We start from the raw sequence: 20,355 nt of genomic DNA on the forward strand, positions 1-20,355 counted from the left end.
GGAAAGGGCCATTTTTTCCTCCATTTTTCTTGTATCCCACATGGCAGGTGAAAATAAGCCCTTACTGGCAGTTTATAGGTGCAAAAGAAGAATTCTGTATCAATGATTACATAAACCGCACACGATTGTGTAGTGGTGATGTTTTATCACTTTTTCCTAGACTGCCATTTTTTGAGACGTAAAATGTGAATTGTGTACAGTGTTCTAGGGACTGACAAAACAGGTGTGTCTTTCTGGGTGTATTCTCAGGGCTTAGGCGTTATCTTTTAACACAAACCCACATACTCTGAAGTTGCCTTTCCAAGGTTGTAACTCACAGCACTGCTTTACAAAGGCAGTTTAATTTTTCTCTCCCCAGAGTTAAGAGGAGCAACTGCTCAAGCTCCTATGTTGCCAAGCCCTTTATCTACAGGACTGTAATCTTCACAAAACCCTCCATTTGCTAGGACTGGACTCAAGGGCCATCCAGAATTCCGTCGGACTTTGACAAGATCTTTTACACACTCATTGAATCCAGGTAGCTGCAGGAGCTAGGTCATATATTGTTGATTTTGGAATTAATAAACACACACACACACACACACTCCATGAGAAATGAACACAGAGAGTCATGGGAAATTACCGAGGGTAAGGCTATTCACTACCTCCCAAACCAGCCGGGCTGGACACCACATGGCTTCTTTGTTTAGGCCAGCCCCTGTGGCTGCTTTCCCATTAGGAGGGTTCACCTGTGTTCCCTCTTCCTTTATTACAAAACCGGACAGCACAGTAGAGCCTGTCTCATCAGCATGTGTGTGTGCACTGTGCTTGGGGTTGCCCATGTGAGCCTGGGTGCAGTCGGGTCTCCTTGAAGAGTTGCTGTCCCAGGCCGTGGTCCTCTGGACATGGACAGCACCACTCCGGGTTTAGCCTCACCAACTATATCCTCCGCTTTCCTATAGAGAAGGTTTTGGAAAATGAAGATAACTTTGCAACCACTGGCTTCTACAGTTGTTTAATATTTCAGTATGACTTTTTTTTCCCGCAATGCTAGCTCAAGGGAACAGAAATACAGATGAAGATGTGCACCAGCTCCTGCTGTACTTTTTCTCAAATAGCCTGAAATAGCATTTTCCAGCACCTTTTGTGGTTGGAAATACAGAATTTAAATAGGACTGTAGATACAAACAAAAAGAGCAAGATGTGGATTGATGGGCCTATTTCAGGAAAAGGCAGCCACATCATTTCTGAAATATGAATACTAAAATTCATGACAAGTACAAAAAATCGAGATGTGCAGTGCAGTGGTGACAATAAGCCTTAAAATAACATTAGTGGCTGCGAATAAAAGGTCTGAAATGAGAAATGAGCAATGAGTTTTATTTTGTTGAAGGTCTTGTTAGGTCAGTTTCCTACTGTGTACACAGCTACAATCGCAGTGTTCAAGACCATTTCTGATTACTACTAGTACTGGTGGCAACAACACAGATAAATATACTCTCTTGTTTTACCTTTCAACAAGCAACGAAGTTGAGAAATCATAAAGATGAAATAGTTGGGTCTGAGACCATGGCCAAAGATTCATTATTTTCTGATATCAAACAAAACTCAAGAACCTTAGTATTATCATGTAAGTACCTAACATTCAATTTTGCCATTATAGAATCTTATAAAACACCTGGTTCAAGTAAAGAAACTTTTACAGTTATGGTTTAGTTAGGAACTAAAAAGGCACCAACATTTGACAATTTCACAATGTGGCATGAAGAGCGTATGCCAGGGGCCAGCCTTGTGTGTAGAGTTAGGCTCTTGTCTGTGATACCAGCATATCCCATATGGGTATTGGATGCAGTGCTTGCTGCTTCGCTCTGATCCCGTTCTCAGTTGTCTGGGAAAGCAGCTGAGGGTGGCCCAAATGTTGGGGTTCCTACACTCAGAGACCTGCAAAGAGCCTTAGTTTCAGTTCTGGCTCAGTTCCAGCCACTGTGGCCATCTGAAGTTCTCTCTCTCTCCATAACTGTGCCTTTTAAATCATCTTAAGTAAGTAAATTAAATAAACAAATAAAAGGCCAACACTGTGAACTCAGCTTCTGCCTGGAATGTGCCAGTGACCCACATGGACACTACTAGTTCATGTCTCAGCTGCTCCACTTCCAGTCCAGCTCCCTGTTCATGGATTAGGAAAACAGCGGAGGATGGTCCAAAACCTTGGGCCTCTGCCCCTATGAGCGACACCACAAAGATGCTCCTGGCTCCAGAGTGGCTCAGGAAGTGGTCATTTGGGAAGTTTTAAAAAAGTTCATACTAGATACCTAAAATTAGTCTGCTTAACTCAATTCATTTATGTGAATGGCAGAGTAATGGAGAGAGGTAAATCTATTTACTGGTTTACTCCTCAAATGCACAAACAGGGTTGGGGCTAGCCAAAGCTACGGGTGAGGAAGTCAGTCTACATGTCCCATGTGTGAGGAACTCAGACCACACGTTCTGTTAGGAGCAGAGTGCCCCAGTCATCATCCCTGCTCCCAGGTATATTAGCAGGGAGTCAGACTGAGAGCTGAGATGAGATAGGACTGGATTCAGCTTTCTGATATGGAAGATGAGTCGCTTAACCCTCTGTGCCACAATTTGTAAGGCAAATAATTTTGTTTAAAAAAAAAAAAACAGTATATAAAAAAAAAAACCCTGTCATTTTCTCATAATCAGTTGTGATTCAAATGATTAAACTAATTAAGAGCTCAATTTTTAAAATTAATGTACTAACAGAAACATGAGAACTGTAATCCCTTATTGGAACTGGATTTTACTGCCTAAGTAGGACTCTGGAAATGGTTTAAGCATCTTACACACATTTGGATCCTGCGATATACAGCAAAACACTCTACCTAAGTAAGTCTGTATCATATGGCACCAATTAAAAACAGAAACTACTCTAAGAATTTATGGGGCCAAGAACGTTCTCATTTTATATCCTTGCTGATTGATTTGGAAGACATGTACGCTGGAGACTACTGTGACTTTTTCTTAGCTCTGCCAGTTTAATCGACAGCTCTATACCAAAGCCAACTACACCCTTCCCCTCCCCCACAAATTTGGCTTTAGACTCGCACATGCTACTCATTACAAAGAGGTGCAAATAAAATTCTTTATATGCTGGACTACTCGAGTCAGTGGTGTGGACTGTATACAGTGGTTACCCAATACCACGGTTATGTATGCAGCTGCCTTGGGCACTGAAGGGGTGAAGCCGTGAAAACTAAAATTGTAAGGTTGTCAAAAGGAAACAGTTCTCACACAGTAGTATTATCCAACTTATTTTGTGCATTATTTATTTACAGAGTAGAGAGACAGAGATAAGAGAGAGACCTTCTATCCACCGGCTCACACACTGGTTGGGACCAGTGCCAGGAGTCAGGAACTCAATTCAGATCTCCCAAATGAGTGGCAGGAGCCACCCTCTCTGCCCGATGAAGTCTGCCATAGGACAACGCTGCAATCAGGAGCAGAGGGAGGCGTCTCACTCAGGTACTCGAATGGGACGTATACCTGTTCCAGTGTCTGTCTTCAAACACTGAAATGATGAATCAGTGAGTTGGGCTGAAGTCATAAAGTATGCGTAAGAGCTGGAGACAACATATAAAAATGACAGAAGAGGAAACAGTGCAACTAGTTATAAACTAATAAAAACACCACAGAAAGCTTTCTTCTTTGTGGTAACTTTGTGGGCCATACAGTTTCTGCCACTCCCAATTACTCAGTGCCACTGTTACAGCTTGAAAATAGCCGTTCGTGACATAAACAAGCGAGTGTGGCTCTGTTCCAACAGAATTTTACACGAGGGCCATTGTTGACCAATCCATCTTCTATGCCAGCACAGTCCAAGAGACATACCATACACTACCAATGTAGCTGGAAATACTTTAGTAACCACAGGAAAAACATAAAAACAGGTGACATTATTTTTAATGTTTTATTTAACCCAAAATATGATCTCAATATACAAACAACATAGAACACTAATAATGAGATAAATTTTCTGTTTTTTGGTAGTAAGTCTTAGCAACTGGGGTGGATCTTACACTTATGGCATACTAGTCATATGGCATGCTAGATCACATGGTTCCAGACTGGACCACAGAATCCAACCTTCCCACGTTACCTTTTCTCACTGCTTAATTTTGGAGTTCAGCGACACAGTGCTGGGATGTGATGATGCTGCCCCTAGGGGGCACAGGACAAGAACTGCAGCTTTTGGCCTTGGTCACTTCAAGCAGAGGTGGCCCAGGATTCTAGGGCACAAATCGACAATCAGAACAATGATATAGTCAGCTGATGTTGGGTATCACTGACGCAACAGACCTCACTGTCAAAGGGGACCTGGACAGGCTGCAAATACCCAAAGTGCGAGTTCAGGATTGCAATCTTCGGCCTTCAGTAAGAGAAGGCTAATTATCATGTAAGTGTGTGAGTTGAAGAATAACATGAAGAGTTGTATAGCAAGGAAGGGAGCTTCAAGTTCACTGGACTTTTAAAAATGAAAACAACTATGCTTTCTCACTTGTCTTGGCATCACACAGTTTAATGCTGGTCAGCAACAGTGTAACAAGCCACCAAAAGGCAAATAAGACTCGGCTTGCCCTCTTCGAGGCTTGTAATTCTTTAAAATCCAGTTATTAAAAACCCAGTTTGCTAAGTTGTCAAATCAACATTTCCAAGATAGCAATGGATGTGAATCACTACCAATAAAACTTAGAGACCAATGTTTATAACAAAAAAATTTATTACCAAAATACAATATTAAAGTCAATACATGACAAACTCGTGTAAAGCAAAATAAATTATTCTAACATTGTACAGTATTTCCAAAGGTAGTTGGAGAAGCGCTATGGACCTTGCCTCACTGTTCAGAACAGATGAACTGTCCTACCAGGAACGCAATCCTAGAGGTTCAGCTTTAAGGCATGCAGCTCGATGTGCAGGATAATTTTACAAAATGCAAATCATCCTATTTTAATAAGATACAGTGTCAGAATTAACTGTAGTCTTTACATGTCAGTGTTCCAGAAATCTTTATGCTTTGGCTATAGAAGCAATGCCATAGTGTTACACAATACTCATTTCTTAAAAAAATACATGTATTCATGTCCATGAATATCAAACTCAAATTTCTATTAAATATATTTTATAGAATATTACTTAGAGCACCTTGCTGTACAATAAAAAAAGATTAAATAAGTGTCTATGAAAACTAAAAATATAGTTAAGTCTCAATAGAAACGCGTCTCAGTCTCCTGTCAAGCCAAGCACACTGCGGGAAGATACAATGTAAACATGGATGCCTACCATTGGCCTCCGGACAAGGAAACCACCAACAGCTACCCTAGAGACGGAGGACCTGGAGAAGGCTCCAGCCAGCTACAGTCACACTGCTTCGCCTCAGCACTGGGTCTACAGAGCAGATGCGAGGTAAGCACGGTATGTGGGAACACTGGGGGCCTCCAACCAGGTGCTGGCTTATTAAGAGAAAGGGGGGAACGTCAGAGCCCTGAAAAATAGTTCTCATAATGATCAGAATAATCAACTTTTCTCTCACCATCTTTGCTTTATCCAGTTGGGTTTCCTTACAAAAATCGACTTTCCACTATGAAGTCCTAGAATTATAGGTGTTCGGAATTGTGACAAACATCATATCCCAAAAGGTCTAACGGCAGTTAAGATGACATTTCGATGAATTGAATTCCTACTGATGATTTTGATAGCTATCTCTTTTACTATTACAATTGCATATTTAATCATTATTATTTTAAGAAAACTCAATTGTTCTTGGTAGAGACACTGCTAGCTTAAGGCTTGTTACAAAACATTAACAAGGAAGGTGTAGAACATTTGTGGTATTTGGCTCCTCCTACGAGCTAGGCAGAAATCTTTGAAGGACCTTCAAAAGCCAGAAGCCAATGAAAGCTGAAAGGCTTCCAACTCATGGGTGAATTCTTCCCCTCAAGCTAGGGAAATTTTAAATCCGTGATTCCAAATGGAGAGACTCAAGTAGTAATCAATGGGAATGGTTCATGGAAATAGGTGGAGGTAATTTCAATAGTCACACTATTGAAATTTTTGGGATCCAAATGATTCATAAAATGAAAGTCAAGGAAAATTTAGCAAAGAAAAGTTCCTATAAGGTTGTTAACTTTCAAAATACCAGATTTTATTTAAAAAAAAAAAAAAAGACAAACAAAAACCAAAAAAACCCCAAAAAACACCACTGAGTCAGTTATAGGCAATGAAAAAACTTGCCTACATGGGTGGCAACAATATAAGTGATAAAAGTGTGACATTTTATTTGAATTTGAAATGAAACAAATATTTCAATTCTGAAAACAGGAGTAAATGAGTTTAAATCCACATACAGTGGATTTGAAGAACTTAGTATATATAAAATTCATGCCATCTTTTCAGAAAACATGTATCAGAAGTGGATTGTTTCCTATATAAGTTAAAGCTACCTAAATCAAAGAGCTATAAAGACAAAATAAATTGTATAAATATCATCGATAAGATAAAAAAAAAATTAAAGAAAAATCAGATAATGTTTCAAGACAGCTGGCCCCATTTAAACAGTTCCTAACACTATCTTAAATGATTAATTCAATTTAAACCAGACTTTGGAAACAAAATTCTTTTCTAAAATATGTCTATATAGAGAGCAGCCCGTTCAGTACATTTTGTTTTTGGATGTTCTGAGTTCAGCAGAGTTGCAGCCTCAATCCTAGATGTTTAAAATCCACATTCAGAATACTCACAAACTCAGAACAGCACCGTAACGGCCGGCGCACTGAATGGTGCACGGGCCTTTGGTCTTGCAGGCAGAATTCACTTTAATAAAACAATGCCTGAAGAATGGGCTAGCGCTACACTGCAGCCTGTGAAATGAATCAGATCCTGTTTCTCTGGCGGCAAGTCTAGGCAGAAGCACTTTCACTTCTGTCTTTAACACGTCTTATGTCACCCTGTGAATCCCATCTCTAAGTTCTTAGGTAGAAATCCTACAGTTACTCAATTTGCTTGTGCTGATCATATTTTTATAAAGAACCTGAATTTCTACTATATTCTAGTCACATCTGGTTATTCCTCTTCTGCTAAATTGAACTCCAGGGGAAAAAAAATCTCAACAGCAGTTCTGATTTTAAAAGGCTTCTGAAAGTTACTTCTTGATTTAGCTCTTAAGAGTTCAACTCCTTTCTGTGGGCTTGATGACCCAAAGTAAATTCTGATACCCTGTTGCTTCAGCAGCCGCTTTTGGATTAGCAGTGAGATCTCAGATAGCCGAGAGGATGAGAGGGCTGGGTAGCTAGGGGGAGTCCTGTCAAACACTCGGAGAACCTTTTCAGAACTGTGCTCAACGGACCATTTCTCCAAACTTGAGATCTGTTTCAAGTCTCACGGGAATTCATTTCCTCCTTTGTCTGCAAGAATTCACTGTAAATTTAAGGCCGTAATTTGCTTTTTAACTGACAATCTAGATTTGGATTTTAGGTCTCTTTTTCTTTTTTGGGGACATAAGGGATAAATCTTAGATTGAGTAGATCAGTTCCTACCTATTTCGGGAATGATTTAAGTGGTTTCCTTGCGGACTCTGTCAGTGACAGGGAAAGAAACCCTGTGCAAGCTGCCTCCCTTTTCTCACCAGAGGCCTGTCATTCCAGAGCTGGCATGTGAAATGTGAGAATGAAGCAACGAGGCTCCGCTGAAGACTGTCACACTTGATAACATACATTTTACAACAGTTCCTTGAAAAGCCCATTCTTAACTCTTCTTGCACTTCTATACTACATAAGCTTTTGATAATGAATACACTCCACACTAAGGGGGGACAGAGCTGATACGGGTTCACGGCTTTGCTTCTTCCTTCATCTGCTTCCCTTCACTGCTTCCCCTCCCGGAATTCATTTTACAGCAGATTCAGTTTCAAAGTCGCACCTGTCACTTCGGAAAACCAGACTAACTCTTTCTGCGCCTGGCAGGTCAGCTACCTGACAACAAAGGTGAGGCTGTAGCTTACAGAGATCTCTTCTTCCTCTGCGAGGGACTGCCCCCCTAACTCGTGTTCACAGTTGTGTTGTGGTCCTTATTTAAGATGATGTTTACAATCTCACCCTCATGCTCTTTCATGTGATCCAAAAGATTTTCTTTGCTGGTTGACTCAAAACCACAAATACAACAACAGAAGAGTAAAACACAATACTCCATACCAGGAGGGGCCAGACTGGAGGTTTTTTCTAAACCATATGAGGTATTACTTGTAGGGCTCAGTTTCTCATTCTGGTTGGGATCTACAACTTCACCAGGGGCCTGGGAAATGAGCTCTGAAGACGACACCATGCTTTCTGAGCTTCCAGTGACCGGCTCGGCTCTCTCTTCACTAACTGGAGTCTTTCCAGGGGTTTTCCCTAGAGCCCTTCAAAACAAAGCAGAACATGGCAAATGTGAATGAATCCTACAGCAGGAGCAGCAGATTTAAGCCCAGCTTTAATGTACCTACGGCCATGAAGGGAGCGGGGCACAGGAGATACCTGCCACTTTGGGAAATTGCGTCGTTGATAGCTTTGTTCACTTGCTCGTAGTTGTAGTTCTGGTCACTAGCGTGCTTCCACATGTGAGACTTCAGAGAAGGAGGATGGCTGCACACATAGCCACACAGCGAGCATCTGCAAGACAGGCACGCAGAACTCAGCACATTGTCAGACGCTGGGAGAACCACCACAGGTCTTCTCTTGTCAGTTACACAGTTACAGGGAGGGAGAGGGGGGAGAGGGAGAGGGAGAGGGAGAGGGAGAGAGAGAGAGAGAGAGATCGATCTTTCATTTACCAGTTCACTCCCCAAATGGTCCGATGCCCCGGGCTGGGCCAGGCTTAAGTTAGGAGCCAGGAGCTTCAACTGGGTCTCCCACATGAGCACAGGGTTCCGAGCACTCGGGCCATCTTCCATTGCTTTCCCAGGCACATTAACAGGGAGGTGGATCCGGACTAGAGTAACGGGGACTTGGACTGATATCTGTGTGGGATGCTGGCGCTGTAGAGGGCAGCATAACTCACTGTACTGCAGCACCAGCCCCTCCTGCATACATTTTATAGAATCTAAGACATCACTGGTTCTAAGGCCTTAGCGTGGATGTTCTGAAATCAATCAATTAAATAATATATTTTATATCATAAAAATTTTATATAAAGAATCAAGAAAAACATCCCATATCACTTTAGTGATTCAGTACTTGAAGATTCCTAATATAGTAATAGACACAGCTTTGCTCTAAATTATTTAACTGCTTCAGGAAAATGACAAAATGAATATGCTACATCATTCTATTTGTTAATCAAGAAAACAAAAGGAAATAAGTCATTTTCAACACACACACACACATACAAAATGGAAGCAGTGTGGAGAAGATTCAACAAGTTCACAAACAGAACAGGTCATTAATAATCCTTTAATGCCTCTAATAAAGAAACAACAGCTTCTGAACACTCCGTAAAATATGCACTTAACAATATTTTTTTCATTCACCAGGCCAAAGGTCTTCGAGCTCAAGAAAAACCAGCCTAGACAAAGGTAATGAATCAGTAATTTTCATAGAACTTTCAAGAAATTCAAACATGCAGAGGTGCTTAGTTACATCAGGTGAGGACATGAGCCATGTCTGTGAAGCTTCCTCACGGATGCAGAGACTTGGACACGCACAAGTGTCAGATGTGTGCGTACGCACTCCAAGGAGCATCTCCTAGGACAGTAGTCCAGCATCCTACCTGGGACGCCACGGTACTTCAGTCCTATGTCTCCTTAAGATTTAGGTTTTAACAGCTTCGCCAACCTGTCTTATTTTTATTGACCTTAAAAGACTGGAGGACCAATGGTCAGGTATTTCTGGAATGGCCACTAATTTGTGGCTGTCTGATATTCTGTTCATGGCTAGACTCATTTTTTGGGGTCATTTTCGCAGAAGGAAAATGGCAATCTCATCACATCAGCTATCTGTATGATGTCATTACTGATATGGAACTTTTGTTGGAGAATCTGGTATATCAGAAACCAATCTGATGCCAGTTGAACAGCAAGACTGTGGAAATTAGGGGGACTGGGAGATCACAGAGAAAATGAAACAAACAAACAAACCAACCCCCTGATTTTTGAGGTCTATTTTCCATTCTCACTCTCTCTCTCTGTATGTATGTATATGCAAACTGACCATGTAAGTCTACTCTTTCATTGCTATCTTTGAATACACTTGAGCTGCCTAGTTTGACTGACTACGAGACAATTGTCTTTCTGTGAACAAATCTTGGGCACGTAAGCTCTGGGATAAGATCATTGAGACCACAGTCCACAAACTCTAATTTGTGTTCCAGTGGAAGTCCATGCTCCCTTTTTTAGGCAGTGTCTATTCCAGGAGCACAGACAAGTCAATAATAGGAAAGTTGTTATGAGGATTCAAAATCTGAAGGGGCCGGAATAGGAATGCTGCATTTTATTGCTCTTACTGAAATTTAAACTAAAAAAACTCATATGCATAAACATTACGGACATCTTGATTGCGTACATCTTTGAACAAAGACATGATTCTACAGGAGAGCACAATGGATTCCCATTATAAAGCTTCCATAATTAACTGTTGGCTATCTGATTAGCCTGTTTCACATATTCTTCCAAGAAAATTTTGGTTTTCCTGCAATGTTTTATTCAAATTAGAATCCAAAGAGCTCTAGGTACTACATCTGGTTGGTACATGTATATTTTTCTCTCCTTAAGACTTAGAGGTAGAGAGAGACTGTCCACCCACTGGTTCAATTCCCAAGTGGTGGCATTGTCTGAGACAGAGGTGAAGTTGGGAGCCAGGAACTTCTTGCAGGTATCCCATCTAAGTGGGAATTGGGCCATCCTCCACTGCTTTCTAAGGTCCATTACCAAGCAGCTGGACAGCAAATGGAACAGTGAGACTCATATAGCAGTGCCCATATGGGATACTGGTTTCACAGGCAGCAGCTTTACACAATGCTGGTCCTGTTACATTTTTGTATCTCTTGTAATCTACAATAGGCCCCAAAGCCCTCATGCTATGGGTATGATGAAGATACCAGGTCAACTAGCTCGTAAAAATCCTCACATTACGGAATATTCTTTCTGATCATAGTGTATATCAAGCATCTATCTCAAACTTTCTGTAAACTGAAAGTAGGCCTAGAAAAAGGTTATTTAATCTCAGGACTATGGATGCTTGGGACTAGACCATTCTTTCTTGTTAGGGTGTTCTGGGCACTGTAGGTTGTCTGGTGGCACTACAGCATGATAACCTGCACCTATCTCAACTCCAAACTAATACAAGGCTTAGAGGAAACACTAGAGGAGTTTCCTTTACGCCCAATAACGAAACAAGGTTGCTGACTATTCCTATTACTGTTTAGTGTTATGCAGATATTAACCAATATAACTAGACAACAACAAAAAATAAGAGTTACAAGCATCGTAAGGGAGGGGGTGAGAAGATCATTTGCAGATAACAGTGATGAGTGATGTAACTTGATAATCCAACAGAAAGAAAAAACTGGAACAAACAGCAAAATGACTCAATAAAGGCATATAGCCAATATGCTGTATAGATCAAGAACTTTCCTCTATAAAACAACACTGAAATTCTAGGAGGAAAGAAATACCTAAATAGCAATGAAGAGGGGAAATGCACACACATACATAAGAACAAAGTGCGCATTTGTGCTAGGGAGGAAGTGCAGACACTGTTTTGCACAATTCTGATTTGCATGTATTTTAATTTTCAGAAACGCATAAACTCTGATTTCAATGTCAGCAATCTTCCAAAAGTATGGTCCAAACGGCAATTTCCAATTGGTGTAGGTATGCTGTAACTGTAAACATTTTACTGGCTCAGGCCCAGCATGGCGGTCTAGTGGCTGAAGTCCTCGCCTTGAACATGCTGGAATCCCATATGACTGCTGGTTCTAATCCCGGCAGCCCCACTTCCCTTCCAGCTTCCTGCTTGTGGCCTGGGAAAGCAGCCGAGGACGGCCCGAAGCTTTGGGACCCTGCACCCACGTGGGAGACCTGGAGGAAGTTTCTGGCTCTGGCTTTGGATCATTCAGCACTGGCCATTGTGGTTACTTGGGGGAGTGAATCATTGGACGGAAGATCTTCCTCTCTGTATATCTGACTTTCCAATAAATAAATAAATCTTAAAAAAAAAAAAAAAGATTTTACTGGCTCAATTGGCTAACTCCTCCCTTTGCAAGTACAGGATCCCATATAGATGCCAGTTCATGTCCCAGCTGGTCCACTTTCCATCCAGCTCCCTCTTACGGCCTGGGGAAGCAGCATAAAGCCCTGCGAGTCTACACTTCACATTGGAGACTCAGAAGAAGCTGCCAGCTCCTGGCTTTGGATTGGCTCAGCTCTGGTCACTGTGGCCATTTGGGGAATGAACCAGTGGATAGAGAATCTTTCTCTCTGTAAATCTAATCTGCTTTTCCAATAAAATAAATAATTTAGCCATTGAGCGATCACACTGAGCCCCTAAAAATAAATCAATTGTAAAAAAAAAAAACCTACAAAACAAAAAACCCAAAGCCCAAAACCAAACAAGGGCCCTGCACAGTAGCCTAGTGGTTAAATCCTCGTCTTGCACACGCTGGGATTCCATATGGGCTCCGGTTCGTGTCCCTGGCTGCTCCACATCCCATCTGGATCCCCACTTGTGGCCTGGGAAAGCAGTAGAGAATGGCCCATGTCCTTGGACCACTGTACCAGTGTGGGAGACCCGGAAGAAGCTCCTGGTTCCTGGCTTGGGATCAGCTTAGCTCTAGCCATTGTGGTCACTTGAAGAGGGAACCAGGGGATAGGATGTTTTCCTGTCTCCTCTCTGTAAATCTGTCTTTTCAAGAAAAATAAATAAATCTTAAGAAAAAAAATCAGTAATGCAGCCAGGCATCCAGCAGGGGTTACAAGTATTTAAAGCATTAGCTCAACTTGCTGTACTTCAACAACTGTCCTTCTATAGATGTTTTCAAGTACTTTCATTCTCTCTCTCTCTCTCGCTCTCTCTCACACACACACACACACAGAAGCAAGAAATGTACACAATATAAATAAAGATAACTGTATAATGCTCCTGAGGTATAGAATAGATGACTTAATGGACTAAAAAGCCCTATATTTTAATTAGAAAGAATTAAGCTAGACATGTAACATGCTTCCAAGATAAATGACAACTATTTTAAGAGGAAAAGTAGCCAGGTGGTTTCTAAAATTCATATGTGCATACATGTATTACTCATTCAAAACAAATGAAAAACTGTTCACAAAATTCTACTTAACTTGTTACTTTTTTCATAGATCTGCTTAACTTGCACCTGTACAGAACATGTTATAATGTAAGAGCCGCTGTAAGGTGTACATGGACTTTAATAGTTCTTTGTGTGTTTCTTTAAGATTTCATATCCTTTCTCCCTGAAAGAGGTACCAAAGTTCCCATTTGATACTGTATGATTTTTTTTTTTTTGACTTTTTCTTAGTTCTACTTTGCGTAGCCCTACCACAGCTGTCGGCATGGTTTTGAGCACACAGATGCAGTCACACTTCTTGATCTCAATGTTGCTGTGATTTATCCATATTAACAGGTACAGCTTATTTCTTTTGATTTTTTCTTCTGTAGTTTATCAATCTCCCTGACAGAAACTAGGGAGGTAAGACATCTAAAAGCTGTTTTTAGTATTTATGCAATGCTTTCGTCACTGTCACTGGGAGAGTTCAGGTAATTATTACATGTACTGTAACATATGAAATGGGTGCCCTGCTTATGGATGGAAACTACATTCTTTGTACCAAAATGGAATATAGAGGCAGTACAAAGATAAATTTTAAAATAATATTTGCATAACTCCCCAACCTTTTTCAATGTATATGCGAACATCTGACGCAAAGTGGAATCATACTACGGATTTTAATCCTATCTTTGATAATGTTCCATGAGTATTTTTTCCAAGTTAAAATCACGCATTTTTAATAGAGTATAATGTTGCATCCTGTGTATGTGTCATAAGTTAAGGTAGTGAGGATCTTGTATAGTCTACTCTTGAGGATAAGCTTCCGCTTCCCCTGGAATATCTAAGAATAACACAGAAGAACTGGATCTTCGCAGGTAAGACACAGAACGTTACAGTAATCCTGCAGACTCCTTTGTCTCCTTTCTCTCTACAGCTGGACTGCAGGACACAGCCATTTTTAAGGTTTTGATCTGTCAAAATTTACAAAGTTGGGGAGAAATCAGGAATGAAGAAGTGAGTTTAAATTAATAGTAGATATTCACTCACAGAGTCAATCCCAGTGCTGTGAGTGACTTCAGACCCAGGACTCCTGGGGGTGACCCTGCTGGGGAGGAACCCCCATCACTTTGGCCATGACCTGGTTAGCTTCTAGGTCTGATTTAATTAGGGGCTACTGTTTTGAGGGGTTAGCTGGAAGAAACTGGATATCCTGCATGATTTAGGGTGACCTGCGTATAATTTGAATATATACAAAGATTTCAACAGAAACTTCCTAATAGGATTTTGTTATGCTTTGAAGGAGCAATGGAAACTCAAATTTTGTGGTGAATCTAAAAAGGCTTTATGCCACTGTGTAAACTCCTTCAGTTCATTCCTTCAAAACAATTCTGCCTTCCAAATTTATACTATCTGAGATGCTAAACTGTTTGCCCTTTATCTCATCTCTTACCCCAGAAACAGAAAAAGAGAGCGAGCGAGAAACGTGGAAACAATGGTCTTACCCACTTTCCTGTAGCCCTTGACCCTTTGTGCCCTAAGAAACTATGCAAAGATTATCAAAACAAAATAATGAAAAAAATAAATAAATAAAGTTCAATAGTAAGGAAAAAAACCCTTTTGCCTTCCAAATTTACATTATTTGAGATGCTAAACTGCTTTTCCTTGAAGCAAATTCAAGCATTTCAAAGACTTGACTTTTTCCCTATGCCAACACCACTCACTAGTCATCATGCCTACAAATGAAACTTGAGTCTGTGGTAGGAGCAATAGTATATGACTTCCAAGAGTAAGTCATCAAAAGCAATAGAACCTTTATCTTTTCTAATAGCCTGCTTCAGGGACTAACACACCTGGCAAGTCCAGGGTAGACTTCCTGCACGCGTTCCATCCGAGGCTCAGCGAACAGCCAGCATTACTTACCAACTACAGATGAGAAAGCCCTCAGGTGCTACCATCACCCTGAGCTGTCCAAGGCACCTCTAGCTTTCACACGGCCCTTAGAAACAAACACCCCTACAGCACTGTTTCCAAATTATTAGTCCAGATTTCCTGAGAGTGACAAAATAGTTACTGATCACCGAGTTGGGGTGGGGGCAGTCTAGCACACACTCCATGAAAGGGTCTCCCTGGCATAGCAGATAAAAGCAGTATGGCACTGGGTGCTAGAAGCAAGGATGTGAGTCCTGGCTCTGTCACTTGTGAGACCTGGAGAAAGTTAATTATCTACTGCAGCCTCTGTCTCCACATCTAAGCCCTGGACCGCTGTGAGAAATAAGTGGACTGTCATGTGCCACACGCTTACCACACTGCCAGGCCACACAAAGTGTTCTCAAAAAATGCCAGCTTTGGTGTCATTTCCTATATGTCTATATAGAGACTGTGTAATCTGAGGGGCCTTACTGATATTCTGTCCTTTCAAAATGTCATTCCTACTGCTAAAATCTTTCTGAAATTCTGTTTTTGAGATACCTTAAATGCATATCTGACTTTCCAATAAAATAAAATAAATCTTAAAAAAAATGTATACAGTAAGAGCCATTTGATAGAGACAAACTGAGGTGTGCAGGTAACTACCAGTCGGGCTTTCCAGAGCATCTGGTGGGGCCAGCAAGTCCACAGGCTGTACCTCCCCCTGCTTGTTCCCACTGCGGTTCAGCTCCAGACCCTGACTCAAAGCCACATGAGCAGAACAAACTTGATAACCTCAGAGAAACTGTTTTATTCTCTCATTTTGTTAAAAAAAAAAAAAAAAAGATCGGGGAGGAAAATCAGGGCAATTTAGTTCTGCATTATTAAACTGAACTAATGAAAGCCTAATATTTGAAAATCCTGAATGCAATCTTTCACTGAAATTTTGAACACAATGTTATAAATATGCGGCACAAATAAAACTAGTATGTTGGTTTCATCGTATAGAGACAAAGTTAGCAGGCAGGGACTGAGCTAGGCTGGTGCCATCTCATCTTTCTCCGTCCCAGCAGGAAAGGCGGTTCCCTTCCCGCAGGAAGGACAGTGTTGAGGAGGACTCGCCATTTCCTGAGCACAGGGAAGAACCAGCAGACGGAACAGCTTTATGAGATCCACTCCCCACGTGCTTGCAATGACCAGGAGCTTCCTCCAGGTCTCCCACATGGGTGCAGGGTCCCAAGGCTCTGGGCCGTCCCTGACTGCTTTCCCAGGCCACAGGCAGGGAGCTGGATGGGAAGTGGGGGCCGCCAGCATCTGGACCGGTGCCCATACAGGATTCCGGCGTGTGCAAGGCAAGGACTTTGGCTGCTAGGCTACTGTGCCAGGCCCAAAAATAAATAAATAAATCTTTTTTTTTTTTAAGATTTATTTTATTTTTATTGGAAAGGCGGATATACAGAGAGGAGAGACAGAGAGGAAGATCTTCCGTCCGATGATTCCCTCCCCAAGTGAGCGCAACGGCCGATACTATGCCGGTCCGAAGCCAGGAGCCTCTTCCAGGTCTCCCGCGCGGGTGCAGGGTCCCAAAGCTTTGGGCCATCCTCGACTGCTTTCCCAGGCCACAAGCAGGGAGCTGCATGGGAAGAGGGGCTGCCGGGATTAGAACCGGCGGCCATATGGGATCCCCGGCGTGCAAGGCGAGGACCTTAACCACTGTGCCACCGCGCCGGGCCCAATAAATAAATCTTAAAAAAAAAAAAGGGGAGAGGGAATATATTCCAGAGTCAGCAATTGGGTACAGGAGTGTGACCCAGACTCAGGACTCTAAATCAAAGGTGCTCCAAGACACTGCACTGCTTCCTAAGCAGCCCGACATGGCACAGGGACCTTAGCAGTGAAAACATTTCTGCCTTGTAAAAGTAGCTTTGCCTGCTTACCCAGGAACAGTCATTCTCCTTTGTTTCCCAAATGAGGGCACGTCAACAGTCTAGTTTCTTTTCCTTTTGGTTAGTCAATAAATCATTAGGAAGGAATGAGGACCAATAACTATTAGCTGCTTCTTACAGTATCTCATATGGCATGACACTTCATTTAAACCTCACTGTCTTAATTATCCTCATTTGCATATGACAAAACCAAGCATAGAGAGGTGCAAGAGTTAGCCCAGGGTCAAAAATATCACGCATGAGAGAGCTCAGATTCAATACCACAGCTATTTGCTCCCAGAGCCAGGGCTCTTACACTGCCCAGATCACACAAATGGGCTCAATGGAGGACTGATATAAAAAAATATATCCACAGGCACGAGAAAGGAACAGGTATTGTCACTACAGAAAAAACAATTACGTAACAGGCAAGCTAAAACACGTAACAAACCTCTGTGCAGAAATCAGAACCTGTATAACAAGGCAGGCCTCACTGCTACTGTGAACATTTTTTTTTAAAAAGAAAATGTAAAGAATCAGAATGTCTAGGGTATGGAATTTGAGAAAGCCAACCAAGCCCAAACTATGACCAGAAGTGCACCAGGCGTATCATAAGCGAATGAGGCAGATGTGAAAAATAAGCCAGAAAAACTACTGTGATCCTCCAATTAGAGCAGTCATGGAGAAGGGTATGCTTATGATGTCAGCTTACAGCAAGCAATGCGTGACAAGGAGAGCAGATCTTATAAACTGACTGGGAGAGACGCTCCGTAATGCTTCAAGACCGCAAATGCTACCACACAAAGGAGCAGGCATACTTAGGTATTTAAAGAAGGTTAAAAGGAATCACAAAATTGGAATAGACTTGAACTATTCCGTTCTTGGGAGTCTCATAGGATGCTGCCACTCTGAAGTCCCTAACGTAACTAAATTCTTTGGAAGCAGTCTAAATTCTTTGAAAACATCACCAAGACATCAAACGCTATCAAAACAAGCTTTTAAGTAGTAAAAGTAATCTACTCTGGTGGCAGTGAAGTCTTTATAGAACAAGAAGTCAAAACCATTATCCTCTTTCATACATTTAACACAATTACATATAGTATGAGTATCTCTCACAATCGGAATCAAGCCCAGCACGATGGCTCAGTGGCTAAATCCTTGCCTTGCAAGTATCAGCATCCCATCTCAGCACCAGTTCTAATCCCGGCAGCTCCACTTCCCATTCAGCTCCCTGCTTGTCGCCTGGGAAAGCAGTCAAGGACAGCCAAAGCCTTGGGTCCCTGCACCCACGTGGAGACCCAGAAGAAGCTCCTGGCTTTGGATTGGCTCAGTTCTGGCCATTGCAGCCACTTGGGGAGTGAACCGGTTGACTGGAAATCTTTCTGTCTCTCCTTTTCTCTGTAAATCTGCCTTCCCAATAAAAATTATCTTAAAAAAAAAAAAAAGAATCAGATGCATTTTGGGTTATTTTAGATTTTGAAATATTTGCATATACACAATAAGGAACTCGAAGGATACGACTCAAGACCAAATTTATTTGCTTCATATATACTTTATATAATTTCTGTAGCTTGAATTTTGTTATTTATTTGAAGGGAGAAAGGGAGGTAGAAAGAGAGAGTGTTCATCTGCTGGTTTGCTTCCTAGATTTGGCCTCTAACAATTGCAATGGGCTAGGCCCTAGCTAGAAGTCAGGAACATCATCTGGGTCTCCCTGAGAGGTGAGAAATTCAAGCACTGAGTCATCGTCTGCTGGCCCCTGTGTGCACGTTAGCAGGAAGCTAAGGGACCTGCACCCAGGACACTCTGACACCGGATAATGGTCCCGGTGGCAGTTTAACACGTGGTACCACAAGGTATGCCCCAGAAGGTAATTTTAGACAGTATTTTTAAGTGTGCTTATGCTTGTACTGCAGAATTTTTCACTAGTGGCTTCCTGTTGGCGCACAAAAAGGTTCAGAATTTGAATCTGAAATATTGGATTTTCAGATTAGGGATGCTTAACCTGTATTTCACAGTCTACTTGTTTATTACTTATCTACAAGCTCTTTGACAGTAAAGATGCCTTTTTCTTATGATGACAGTCCAAGAGCCCAGCCTAGCTGCTGCAACAGAACAGCTGCTGAATCAGTGCTTCTCAGGAACAAGTGAATTGTTCCGTTCTAGGTCCCTAGGGATTTGGCAGCGTTGTACCTTATATTCAAGGATAAATATGCCACAATATAAAGGCAAAGTATCATCTCACATAAACATATCATTTCTATCAAGTCCTCTGAAGCACTTCTCAGCAGAAATCATGAATGACAAACATTCAGTTGCATCTGTTTTCCCTTATCTGGTTTCTGACTCTGAGTTATTGTTAACAATGGCCTTCGCTACGCTCTGGGGAAAAAAATCTTTCTTAAAGATTACAGTCTTGAAAACATTTGGAAAAAAAATATATACAATGAGGCAAGATTGAAGACTTGCAAACACATGCCTGTTTGAAAGGTGACTATGACCAAGTCTCCTGCCTAGCAAATTCAGCACCAATACAACAGTGCCACACCACAGGGTCCAACAATGACCTTTCAATGCACAGTCGATCATGCTTTCATTTAGATAACACAACGAGTGTTCCACACTTACTTCTGTCATATCTATAAGACCCAGACAAAGAAGAGCCCAGCACTACTAGTCCAGGTGACTTGGGAATGTGACAGTTCACCACAGCGACAACTAGAGCCAACCGTGTGACAGCTGCACAAACTGCACCACTTCTGAATTAACGACCCACAGACAACACTTAATCCCCAACAGGAAAATTTCATTTTGGAAAAAAAAAAAATGATTTTTGCTTATTAGATGATTTTTGACTGAGAACTGATATATTTTCTGGGAAAAAAAAAACGGATTCGAATTAGCTTTTATGAAAAACCAAGTAACAACACTGAATGGCTTTATTCTATACAATAGCTTAGTTTTCAAAAATAGTATATTTCATGAAGATTTTTACTATCTAAGTTTTAAAGGTTATTTTGCTGCAAGTTAACAGTATCAGCAAATTATTGAAATGTACTCGAAAGTACAGAAAACTGCTATGGCAACTTAGATCCAGATGAAATAAAAACATAAAACTGACAAACATCTTCCTGCACATCAACTAGAAAAGATGCTTACTGCACTGAGACTCAAGCTTAGGGCTCACTCCTTCACAGGCTAAAATCTTCTGAAAGCAGTG

General features: G+C 41.4%; 1 protein-coding gene across 2 annotated transcripts in view; it reads right to left on the reverse strand.

The window, feature by feature from the left end:
- Positions 1 to 4,878: 4,878 nt before the first annotated feature.
- ZNF507 (zinc finger protein 507) overlaps positions 4,879 to 20,355 on the reverse strand; it is a 30,167-nt gene continuing 14,690 nt past the window's right edge. For both annotated transcript variants that reach the window (XM_040976494.1, XM_040976493.1), the window contains 2 exons: positions 8,550 to 8,684; positions 4,879 to 8,434 (listed from right to left, as the gene is read on the reverse strand). In XM_040976494.1, the coding sequence (XP_040832428.1) occupies positions 8,074 to 8,434; positions 8,550 to 8,684 (496 nt within the window). In that variant the 3' untranslated portion in view covers positions 4,879 to 8,073. The remainder of the gene's footprint in view (positions 8,435 to 8,549; positions 8,685 to 20,355) is intronic.

This window comes from Ochotona curzoniae, unplaced genomic scaffold, assembly GCF_017591425.1.
Source record: "Ochotona curzoniae isolate NIBS_2020 unplaced genomic scaffold, NIBS_Ocur_1.0 contig_2699, whole genome shotgun sequence".
NCBI lineage: Eukaryota > Metazoa > Chordata > Mammalia > Lagomorpha > Ochotonidae > Ochotona > Ochotona curzoniae.